The sequence below is a fragment of the Micropterus salmoides genome, unplaced genomic scaffold (genome assembly GCF_014851395.1).
Source record: "Micropterus salmoides isolate LMB-PRFRI ecotype aquatic unplaced genomic scaffold, ASM1485139v1 Ms_hic_scaffold_22, whole genome shotgun sequence".
NCBI classification, from domain to species: Eukaryota; Metazoa; Chordata; class Actinopteri; order Centrarchiformes; family Centrarchidae; genus Micropterus; species Micropterus salmoides.
The window spans coordinates 19,661,504-19,674,329 of NW_024041373.1; the positions used below are offsets into that span (position 1 = coordinate 19,661,504).

At 37.3% G+C, this 12,826-nt stretch overlaps 1 protein-coding gene across 1 annotated transcript in view; it reads right to left on the bottom strand.

The window, feature by feature from the left end:
• LOC119916994 (protein bicaudal C homolog 1-like) overlaps positions 1-12,826 on the bottom strand; it is a 57,170-nt gene that overhangs the window by 36,894 nt on the left and 7,450 nt on the right. The window contains exon 2 of the mRNA XM_038737024.1: positions 434-480. Coding sequence (XP_038592952.1) covers positions 434-480 — 47 coding nt within the window. The remainder of the gene's footprint in view (positions 1-433; positions 481-12,826) is intronic.

Genomic DNA, 12,826 nt, shown 5'->3' on the forward strand with positions numbered 1-12,826 from the left:
CAACCTGAAGAAGTTGATTATAAAAACCCATTCAAGGCAAATCGTTATTTTACTGCATGTAATGAAGCTTCAGAGCAATAACAATTAAATCAGTGACAAAGGAAAAATTAACGAGGCAATGGTGGCCGGAAGAGGTCTGTGTTTAACCTCCCTCTCCTTTTACACTGGAGAGATGATCTGGTATATTATGGTATACTTATGTAAGCGAGAAAGGCCCACAGTGTTGTGTCAGCTGTGTTACAGGATCAGGGACCTGGAGTGACTTAACGTCAGTGTTGTTCCGCTGTTTTTGTTTGCTTTGATTTGTAATTGCGAGTGACTGGAGGAGCACCTGACATCTGTTCCCTTACCGAGAGAGAAGGGCTGCTCAGTGCACTTGAATGCAAACCCAAAGACAAAGCAAACATTATCCAAGTGCAGACTACACACTCACCTTCTGAAAGAAATCCTCCCCGCCGTTGACTCTCCCCTCAGAGGCAGCTAGGGTGAGACAAAGACAAAAATTAAATTCATAAAACCGCACACAGCCACTCAGTTTTACATATACAACCTTAACACAGCCAAATCACACACAGATTATCCATCTCCTTGAAATGTTACGGTATCTTCACTCAAAGCAGTGTTTATGGTGGATCTCCATTTCTTTGGATATTGTGTTTGGCATGGCTACTGATACTGCTCATTTGCAGGAATGGAATAAAATGTTCCAAGTCATTTTCTATAATCCTAGAGATTGGATCCAGCTTCCGTGCAACAAATTGATGGATACAGTGAAAATATTTGGGCATTTTACAGTAGCCGCTAATCGAGTATTTCATACCACACTTGGGTCAACTGGTGTCCGGTTTCGCACTTCTTAAAAAGACTTGTGAAATTCATCTGCCAGCATACTGTACACTTCCGGCATTGGGGACTAGAGTATATGAAAACTTAAGAGCAGCAAAATTGACTTCCCAAAATACCTATAAACAAAAGAAGCACTTAGGAAAACCCTGGAGTTTTAAAGTAACTTTCCAGGCAGGTGAAAATGCCAAGAAAACTCCCTCAGCTGATACAGTAAGCTGGATAGAAACAGAGGGCCAAACACCAAAGCAAGCCTGCAGCCGCTCCAACACATCTGCAAGTCCTTCAAACGGAGGCAGCTCTGTTGATGCAAAATACATATCGGCTCTCCAAGGAGAATTCTCATGTTCCCCTGTCATTTGGGAGTATGGGGAAGGTTTAATGATGCATTTCAGCCATCGTTCTTGAGATGGATCTGTTGCTGTCTGAGCAAATCTGGGTCAGGAGCAGCTGCAGATTCAACGTGGGTTATACTGTTCAGTCATAAATTATGTTACGATAAATAGAAAACCAAAGTCCTGCTATGTTTCATCTGCAGAAGACAACAGTTTTATTTCAGAATAAAATGGTTAAACTATTTGAAATTGATTAAGGATTTCTGGATGGAGCATACTGGCGTTGGCTGAACAAGTACATCTAATGCGGAAAAGATTAGCTGAGTAATCCATCAGTCAATCGACAGGTAAACTATTTCTCGCTGCTGATTTTATTTGTCATATGTGATAATAAATTTTATTGATTTGGACTGTTGGTTGGGCAAAACAAGACACTGAAGATGTCACCTCTGGAAACTGTGATGGGCTACTGTGTGATATTTTATTGAACATATGATTTGTCGAGAAAATAATTGGCATATTAAATCCATAATGAAAAGTCGGTAGTTACAGTCATACACACTTCACAGCATAAAATTGATTGATATTGATTGATATTCTTTGCAACTGCATGTTGAATTAGAAAAAAAACAAAAAAACACCTTAAGCAAATATCTGTTTAGGATAAATGTATGTTTTGGATCAGAGTGACAGGAATCTCCTAATCAGTACTTTTGTTTCAGTAAATATTAGCTAAACGATAATATTTTCTGCTTCTCTCATGACTGTAAACAGCTGATAGCAATGTCTAATATTTGAAGTAAAATGTCCTTACACATATAAAATCTGTTCCCTTTAAAAAGTATATAATGCCCTCCAGTGCACACAGTACTGATCACCATGTGAAACCTGGATTTGAAAGGCGCCAACTCTTCCCCCATCAACACCGCTTTTCCAAGCACAAACACAGAAAATGAAAAACCCTCACTAAAGACAGTTTCATTTTCAACCATTTCCAACATTATGGCCTTTGGCGATACATCATGAGCATTTGAGTGTTTGTACTTGCGCAGTAAACAAGTCCAGGCCACAGTTTATAAAGACACAGAGACTGGTCTGCCTTGGCTCAATGAGTAAGTCCATTTCAGACGGAATTTGTGCACATCAAACACTCACCACCCCATTACACTGATAATAGATGAACTCTGGCTTCTCTTTGGCTCATCATTTAAAACAGAGGAAAAACTAAAATGAAATCTAAGAATGTACATTAGAAACTGATGGCCAACATATGGTAACACAATAGTTTAACAGCATTTCACAGTTAGTTTTCATAAAGCGGTCACAGAAATGAAAGAATTATTCTAACCACCAGCTATCACCCTTCTGTCTTTTGTATCCTCATAGCCTCAGTTTAAACAAGACAATGTCTAATTCCATAATCCAATCCAATAAAATCCAATTGTGCCAATGTTTTAATCACATTATCGGCTTTGGAAATACAGCTGTCAAAGAAAATTCCAGCTGAGGAACACAGATGGAAAGTGTCACAGATGGGGAAATAAAGTAGCTAAAGCAACGACGTCTCTTTAGCTGCTTTAAGAGCCTCTGATTTTCATTTAAAGACAGTCATTTTACCAAGTGGCTGCACACGGCGTACAGCCAAATGCTGCACATAAATTGACGACAATGGACATGGAATGCAGCTAGCATAAATACTCATGTGGACTGAACACTTTAAAAACAACAAACATTTTTAGCTTTAGCTGAAACAATTATTTGTTTAGTAGTTCAAAAGAAAACTAATCTATGATTTTGATAACCGATTGGTTGTGTAAGTAATTTCTTAGGTAAACACACAGCTTCTGTCACAGCTTTTTTAAAACTCAAATTAAATACAAAGTGTTTACATTTTTAAGATTAAGAATTTAAGCTGTTTGAAGTAGACAGGCAAAATTTGGACTTAAGGCTGCTCCTAAAGGTCTGGTCTGGACAAAATGGACACCGTTTCCCAAATGTCAGACTTTTTTTTATCTGAAGATGAAAACCATATTTTCATCTTGTTGCTGCTGTTTACATTCTACACCTACGCAAATTTAAAAAAAGCACTGCGGAAAGTTCTGTTTACACGTGTATGTATACATGTATATAAATAACTTTATATTATTTTATTTATTTCATATGTTACCATATTTTCATTAATTATCTGTTAAGTTCTGTGTGTGTAGCATGAAGGGACTACAAACTTTAATTTCACAACCTTGTGTTGTACAACGATAAATAAACTACCTTGTAATATATGCTTATAAGATAAATAATCAAACTAATCAACAGATTAACTGAAATTGTTTGTGGCAGCCGTAATTATGGCATTAGCTGATGATAAAATGCCAGCAATCTGTGCTGCATTCACACAAAAGCAAATATATCTGGTTCATATTTATGCAAGGGGTGTTTGCATCCAATATTTAGTTTAGATAACATCCAGCTTTGATGTAGAATGATGGGGAACACCTCTGACTGATATGCTCAGTTTTTAGGTGGCCTGAATTTATCCAAGATTATTACCGTTACCCTGTTACAGCAAGCGTTTCCTGTAAGAACTAAGACAAACAAAAAGAAATAGAGCAACATCTAACATTGTCTCCTACTTGTCAACTAAAAATCTGTCCAGTAGAGCAGGTCGCCCTTCTCTGTGGTCTCATTATTCTAAACAAATGTAAATCCCAAAGGTGAAGTCTCTGTCAGTGGCAAATTAATGACCGACATAAAACAGGGAACAAGGTAAACCAATTAAAAAGCCACTTGCAAACATGTAATCTCCATGAGGACAATAATAACTATATAATATGATGTTGACCTTTGGCTTATTTTGATCACACAGTACATGTTATTGTACGTTTCACTTGAACTGCCATTGATTTGTAAACTCACTGGATATGTAACAGAAGTCTCTTATTATTCATAGAGAAAACATTTACTGAGAAGAAAAAAGAAAAACAACTTCTGCCATACGTCTGCCTGAGTCATGGGGATGCTGTCAGGCAAAGTGACAGATTGACTATGTGTACCTACTGCATCTGGCATGCTCAGCAGAAACTACAACCAGTAGGTAGCATTGGCATAACTAAATTTTAATACTTGTTTAATAACACTTTCAAAGTGAATTCATATTCCATTTCAGTCACACCCAAAAATAAATGAAACTTAAAAAGGAGCATTTATTAATTAATTTCTTAATTCCATCTAAACATTAAATTGCAAAAAAATACAATCTCCTCAATACAAATGCAATCTCCTCTTCTACTATGCATAGATGCACATATAAAGATGTATTGTATGCTGATTTCTGCACATCTCCTTTATGCATTTCCTTTAACAGCCACCTCTAGTGGGGGATGCATGTCAGTGTTAGATTTTCAGATATTATTAAGTCAAAAACTGTACACAACGCAGAGACAGGAAAGATACAGCAGGGTATCCTATGAGCACAAGGACATCTCATACTACAAACCACATATTCTACATCTGCACCGGTTTGACTTGAATTCTGCTCTCAATTTGCAGTAAGGCAAGTAGCTAGTAGCAGAAAAACTCTTAATTACCCTACGCATAAGCCTGAAGAGCTTCACTGATGGCTGTTCCTGTTTGGAAAAACAACTGAGCCAATGAGATCTTAGTGAGGTTAACTCTTTGATGTACAAGCTAACCAAACCCCTTCTAATGCATAACATGGGTCATTAGTTTCATGCATGGCTGAATGTTTGCTATATCTTTGAAATAAATGTATTTAGTAATTTAATATTACACATATTCATTAAATATCTTGTTTCTGACATTATTTAAATGTTTCCTTTTTTACTTTACGAACAAAATTATTTTTTGTATTACTAGACCATGTTTACACCCATGAATGTAAACTTGATAAAAAAAGAGATGTGATTTTGACCAAACATATTTGAAACATGCTTATTTTTCACTTTGTCCCATATAATGTACACATATCACTGTGTGATAGACAGAATTAAAAAATAAAATAAATTATATGGGTATCACGCAAACTGACATCTCACTGTTTACATGCTTTACAAATATCAACAGGAACAGAATCAACAGAACACCAACTGCTGACTTTTGCCTTTGGCAGCAGGGCAAATCTTGCATCTCTTCCTCTTCCTTTTGCCTGATGTCCTCCTGTGGAAGGGTGGTGGCTGCCTTTAGTTTTTTTTTTTTATCCCTACCCAATGCCTCTGTAATATGCTTTTGGAGGTGGGGCGTGCCCTCCATGTATCTCTTTATATATGGCATGACAAGCACTTTGCCCAGCTCCTTGATGAGCCATCATGCTTTGGTCACACAACCCATGTAATCAGGCATTGAGGGGAAAACCTCCAGCACATTGTATCAGACCCACACCAGTAAACCCTTAACCAATATTATGTCCAGTAAGCTTTAACAAAATATCAAATATTGTCTTAGGTAAAAAAAATTGTAAAAACGCATCAGATGTGCAAAAGCAGCCATGCCGAGTTGAGAAGTGTGCGGCAGGTTGCAGTAAAATACATTGCGTGTGCGTGAGTGCGTGTGTATGTATCTCTCTCTCTCTCTCTCTCTCTCTCTCTCTCTCTCTCTATCTCAGAGCTGGCCCGAATGTCATTGTTTTTGCGCTTCGACAGTAATTAAGAGCGAATAATCGAAGATTCTGCTGCTCCCTCATAAAAGATACCTAATAAAACCTGTTCAGAAAAAAAATATAAGAAAACTGGACTCTGATGGTAACTTGTTTTAACAAGCTAGATAAAAAGTAATGCCCTGGCAGTGGCAAATAGCTTTGGTTTATTCCATGTATGTATAGGTATTATGTATAGGTTTAGGTATTATTTTATTGCTGCTGTGTAAAGGGAATACTTCTGGTAAAAAGCACATTTGTTTAAAGTGTTTGCAAACCACATGTTATTGCACTTTTGTGTATATAGCAGTACATTTAACTAACAAGTACGCAATACACTACTTTAGAATTCATTATTCAATTGTGCACGTAACAATGCGATTAATCGCAAGAAAATCATGTGATTAATCGCAATAAAAAAAAGAAAAGAAAGAAATGGAATATGAAAATAAGGATAAAAAAAAACTCAAAAGGGATTGCTGAGGTTCTGCTGCTGCTCCATGCAGCAGAAACCATGCACTTCTGAAAGCACCCACAAAAGGTGAAATGTACCCCCAACTGTGCTGCCAAGCAAATAGCATCTCGGTGCCATTTCAATTAGGTAATATGCATACATTTGAGGCAAAACAGAGCAAATATGAATTGTTGCATTTGTGAAAAAAGACTTTTGTGGCTCCAGACGGAGCTGCTCAAAGTCTGATAAATTGCATCAAGTGAGGTCACTTGAGTCAGCGTCGGCTGGGCCAGAGAACTACAAGTTTGAAAATGAAAAACATCCGAGGCTAGCATAAAACACACACACAAACACCACCAATTAAACTGCTGGGGGTTTAGTTGCATTGTGGGTAATGTAGGTTTCCCACTTTGACAAGAAAGAACAATGTGTGGAACAAAATAGATTATACTCCGCTCTGCTGCATTGATTTTGATCCACGGCAGTGTTATAGGAGTACTCTTAAGGTAGTTGCTCCTAACAAACACTACCCACAACCACAGGTTCCGTGTCAACTGAAAATATGTAGACAAGACGGATAAGTCACTGATTGGGAGGTGGCTTATTTTGCTCTAACCAAACACAAAAGAGCAAACATGAACATGTGACTAATAATAATTTTGTGAAAATGGCAATTAAACTGATTGGCTACCTCGAATTACATCATTTAAAAAAGGCTGTGATGGTTTTGCATGTTTTAGTCTACTGACTATAAGTTGCATATATTTTGTTGACCATTTTGTTAAAGTTACTGTTCAAGGGTGCACCAACATCTGTGATTTGAAATGCAGCGGGTGGCTGCCAACCTTTTCCATGCAGGAAACCACCAAATTCAAATATGGTGGTTCAGAAATTCACAGTCTCTTCCACACAACATTCATATCTGCTTATTTGTCTTGTTGATATAATTTACCAACAACATTATATTAGAAGGGAAGAAGCAAAGACCTTTTACATTCGGCTTTGTCCCTTTTCTCAAAGAATTGACAGGCAATTCACCACAAAAATGCATAGCTCATGCCTCATTACTCAGATATATTTCCTCTGCCAACCAAAAAAACCCAATTTAAATTATAGGCCTTCCTTAAAGTATATTTCTCAGCATTTAGCAGCTCTGATTCATATAAAAGATAAATTGTTTCATTTGTTTCTCAAGTGTTAGAATGGTCTAATAGTGTTTGTTCAGCCCAGGTTACACCAGGACAATGCAGCGCTCTTCCCTCCCGGCACAGCAGACTGTAAAGGCATCACAGCTGAAAAATGACACAATACCCTTGAGCACAGATCACATGTTGCAGTCAAATCTGTTGTCTGCTGTTTTTTGAAAATATAGAGCAAATAATGTGGCACTAATTTAGAGCAGTTATCTACACTGTCTATTAATTTGACAAAGTAAACATGATCGTTACAGTTAATGAGATCCACACCCTCTAATTCTCTCCATATAATTATTATTTAATGTATCTAATTACTGTCATTGCATGTAAAGAACTGAGAGAAGTTGCAGTGATAGGCATCAAGGACTCAAAGCTGGCAGATGGAACATTGGTCTGGTATCCATTATTTTGTGGAGAGACTAACTTTCTTGGAGATTCCGCTGTTTTGACCCTGAAGGAATGTAAACAGCGTTGATTTCTACAGTCATGGCTTCAATCCACACACACAACAATCACGCAAACAATGGACACATAGGCCCTAATAAACCAAATCAAGGCATCAAAATGTTCACAATTACCTAGTTTCAAGTAAAAAGCCAAATTAGATCTGACAAATCCACAATGAGTTCCAATAACAATTGGACGGCAAATACTTCGTAGCTCAGATGTAAGCCAATAACAATTTATTTTGATCACACTATCAGTCATTAAGTAATCACCAAATAATAAAAGGGGGAGTTCATACACCTGGTTACTAAAATATTTATGCGGTGTGCTTTGATGTCAAAAGATTTCTATGAAGACAGGAGCTTTTTAGATTACAAAGAGCCAAGGGAGAACCTAAAAGGCACCAGTTAAGTCTCTAAACTGCAATGCTGCTTAGACAAAATCCTCTGCACTGGCAATAATCACAAGAGGACTTAAGGTGAAACTTGACAGTCACAGAAAAGTCTATGCAAGCATTAAAATGAGAAACTTCTATTTACCCTGGATAGGATTTCATAACAAATGACAACCCTAATCTAGGAAAAGTTTGACATCTCAGTCCTGAGACTACGTTTACTAAAGTGAGGCAGATTAATATTAAAGTCAGACCCACAAAGCCCCCTGGCATAGAGGACAACGGCTATTATGAAGGAACTACATTTCCCATATTTTATGAAAAGAGCGGGAGAGCATGTTTTCACACCAGCTCTCCTCTGTCCCTCCCTCTAGAGCGAGCAGCCACTCTCAGCTGATTAAACATGTAGCTAACGAGAGGGCCTCAGGGAGCAGTGGCAAAACATGAATACAAACGCAATGAAACAAACTCACTGGATAAGCAACCATGTGCATTAAAAACAAGCCACATGCATTTTTACTCTATTGTACAGATGGGATGTCTTTAGGCCTGACTAAGACAGGATAATTCATTTTTTCAACCTAGATTCAGATTATTAGAGAAAACAATTGCCCTTACTAAATTTTATGCAACCAACATTCCTTTTAATTTTAGCTTCAATAGTTTTTTTTTATATAACATTATATATATATATATATATATATATATATATATATATATATATATATATATATATATATATATATATATATATATATATATATATATATATATATATATATATATATATATATATATATATATATATATATATATATATATATATATATATATATATATATATATATTAACATGATATAGCTAATCAATTGATTAAATACCTAACACATAAAAGGTACTTAACCACATTGCACTAGTTCTGTAAATCCAGTATTGCTCAATGATTTGTCTGTAACACTGCCTGTCAAGGCCTGATACAAACACAAATATTAAAAAGTAATAGCTACCTCTATGTAAATGGAGCATCAAAATCTCTGGACGGTTGACAAAATGTAAATGTTTCACAGTATAGATCTTTACATTACTGGCCTATCTGTCACTGTTATACACACACAGAGTGAGAAAGGTAAATAACATAAACAAGTTCAGACTATAAAGGGAACATTCAGTACAACCAATAGCCTTCAGTCAGGTTGTTATTCAGTGATGGGGGCTGTTGTCATCAATCAAGCCTAAACGCCTCACTTCAAAGACAGGCTGTTTCTACAAGCGTATCACCTTGCATCTGACAAGCAATTGGCAGGAATAGGGCTGACAAATGAAAACAGACAAAAGCCAACACTTTAATTTCCCTGTGAACTGCTGTGGCATACTTTACACAAGTTAGCATCCAAACAAAAGACTCCAGAGCCTCAGAAACACTTTAACTGCTTCACCAAGACAACAGCGGTATTTAATCATCAGTAAGGTTCGGGGAAGCAGAAGTGACCTTGCAGTTATAATCCTTAAAATTTTCATGAATTCACACCCCATTTATGAAGCTATTTGTTGTCAGTCTTTTTCTTGGCCTTTGTATTTACATGCTGTGATTACAATTTAATTGTTAGTGGTGCACTCCTGTCATTGACTTACTGGATCCAATAGCCTACCTATGCATGACGGAATCAAAGGAAAGAAATGCAGCATGTGATTCTGCATTAGTGTTTTTAATTTTATCTCACTGACACCAGTCTCACTGTTAACACCTTTAACCTACATGAATCTGTAGTGCATCAGATTATTTTTGACTGACTTTTTTATTAAAACAACACAGATTTGTTTGGCTGCACTAAAACAGATAGACCAACTGTTGCTCTTGTTTTGTATTTCTGACAGAGCAGCTGCTCGAGTGGTTGGTATAGTATTAAACCACAGAAGTCACAGTGTCACCAAATCAAACAGAACAGAAATCTATAATAAAATAAAGAATATAACTTACTTCTAGCTTTGGTAAACAACGTTAATCACCCACACAATTTAACACCTCTCAATGTATTTTTGTGCCATATAGAAGCCACCCTCTGTACTCAAAAGGGATAGAGCAGTGAAGTGACACATGTTGCTTTCCAGCAGACAAAGATAAGAGCCTGCCAGAGAAATTAGACTCATTGACCCCGATGTCACACGGATGAGAAGGTCTAGGAATAATTAGAAATAGACTTAAAATTGTAGAGACACTCTATGGCCTAAACGGCTTTTCTCTATGTCCACAAACACAAAGTCCATTATGACCTCACATTAACAGTTTTATTTACACATACGCGTCTTTGCTGTAGGATCATCCAGTCCAGGAAATAAGACATCTAGCATCAAGCTGTTGTTGGTATCATGTTTGGGTTATCATCTCTCATGTGCGAATGCTGCCAAGTGATTACACAACACTGTACATTCCTGGTGCCTGGTATCTACTGTGTAGATCCCCCATGGAGCATAGGGAGTCAGTCTCACTTAACAGGCCGAATTGCACTGTAAATATTACATTGTCCTATTGGGAAATCTAAAAACATTTCACATACGTCAGCATTTCAATCAGACAGCCATACATATCTCTTTTAAAAACATTAGGAATCTGTGCAGGGTTTTAGTGATGGAAACCCTCCCCTCGATAAATGTACTTGATTACTCAACCTCTGAGTTATCTCCACCGATATATCCAATCACAGTACTTTACGCATAACAGAACATCTCTAAGGAAATGAACATAATTCAGTTAGGGTCTCTTATGAAATTCCTGCTTTTGGACTAACTTAAACAAAATGAGTTTCTGTTCTTTTTTCCACCCTCTCACTTTTGTTAAGAGAATATTCTGGCAACAGCCAGGACTAGATCAAAACGGTACTCTTAGAAAAATGCTTTCTCTCCAATCAAGGCAAGTGAAGAAAAGGCAGATTGTACTGGATGTTGAATGAGGAGAGAGAACAACAAACCAAAACCCGAGGTTCTCCAAAGATAAACACTGAAAGCTCTTGGGGGGAGTGGTTATGGACCGGTTGGTGTGTATGCGTGTGTGTTTCTGCATTTATGTGTGTGGTGAGCGCGCACGCGTGCGGGGTAAGTCAGTGGTGCCCCCCCAAAGAAACATTTCTAAAATAGCAACCGCAAACCAGACAGAATGTAAATCTGCACTTTGAAAAGGGTTGAAGAAAAAGAGCTTTGAGGGACGTAGAAAAACAGGTATTCATTTCAGCCCATTTACAGTTCCAGGAGCACAGAAATGGGTCACAGCACTCTAGCTCCACTCGGACTGTTGAAATAGGACTCCCGGTTTTATTTTCTTGAGTAATGAATTACAGGTTTTTCCATCGACTGAAGCTCAATTATATTACAGCTCCTGAAAGCTTCATCATGCCCAGGATGAAGGAATTCAACGCGTAAGCAAAGTTGAATAGAATTGTTTAATTGTATCAGCATGTTTCAGAGAGAGAGAGGGAAGGTGGCAGGAGGCAGAAAGACTGAAGAGAAAAATTCAGTGAACTGAACCATTTCAATTACTAACAAAATGTTCTGATGTGTTTTTGCTTTTCCATAAAGCTTGGATTAATTATTCATTAACTAACTAATTAAAAAATTAATTATTTTCCCTACATCCTTTTCCTTGTCCTTATTAGCCATGTAGCACTCACACCACTCTACTCTCTGTGACAGCATCAACACAACAGTAGAGAAACAAGAATAATTTTTCTCTCTCTCTCTCTCTTTCCTGACCAACAGGTCAATCCTATCCTTTCCCTCAAATTGACAACTGGAGAGTCTCACTATTTCACAAGTCAAGTTCAACCACACTGAACTGAATGAATGCATCTCTACTTTGATGAAATGAATGGGAAGCATCTTTTTTGTGCTGACAGTGGAAGCTACTCTTATGGTGGTCCACAACTACAAAATAAGAACTACTGCTGGTTTGGCACATTCACAACCCTAACATTTCACATAATAAGGATTTTCTCTCTAGTGCTGGCTCTGTCTATCGATTTTCCCTCTTTACTGCATTTTTTCCCAAAGAGTGGTCTCTATACGGTTTGTCCAAGTTCCCAGCATCTCCATCTTTTTTCACTTTAGACAACTCAAATATAAACACACAGTTATATATCTGAAAGTCAAAATATTGGTCATAGTGTATAAATTATCAGTTACGAAGATAATGATGTATGATTGTATATAATTAATTGTACAATCATTTTAGTTGAAGTGGAGTACTGCAAGATACAATAGCCAAATTGCTTTGATTGGTTTTCAGAAATATTTTTGTCTGGGTTTGGTTAGGTTAGAAGGTTAGAGTGAGGATTGTGTTTTAGTGTCAGGATAAAGACCAGGGAAAGTCCAACCACTCCACAGTGGATCTGATGGAAACTGGAACAACAGAGCAGTGTTTGAATGCTCAAGGGGCAGAACGAGAGAGAGAAGAGAAAGCCTGCAGCACATTCCCCACAAGACACTCACTTCCTGTCTGTGAGTCTTACTCAGCACTCA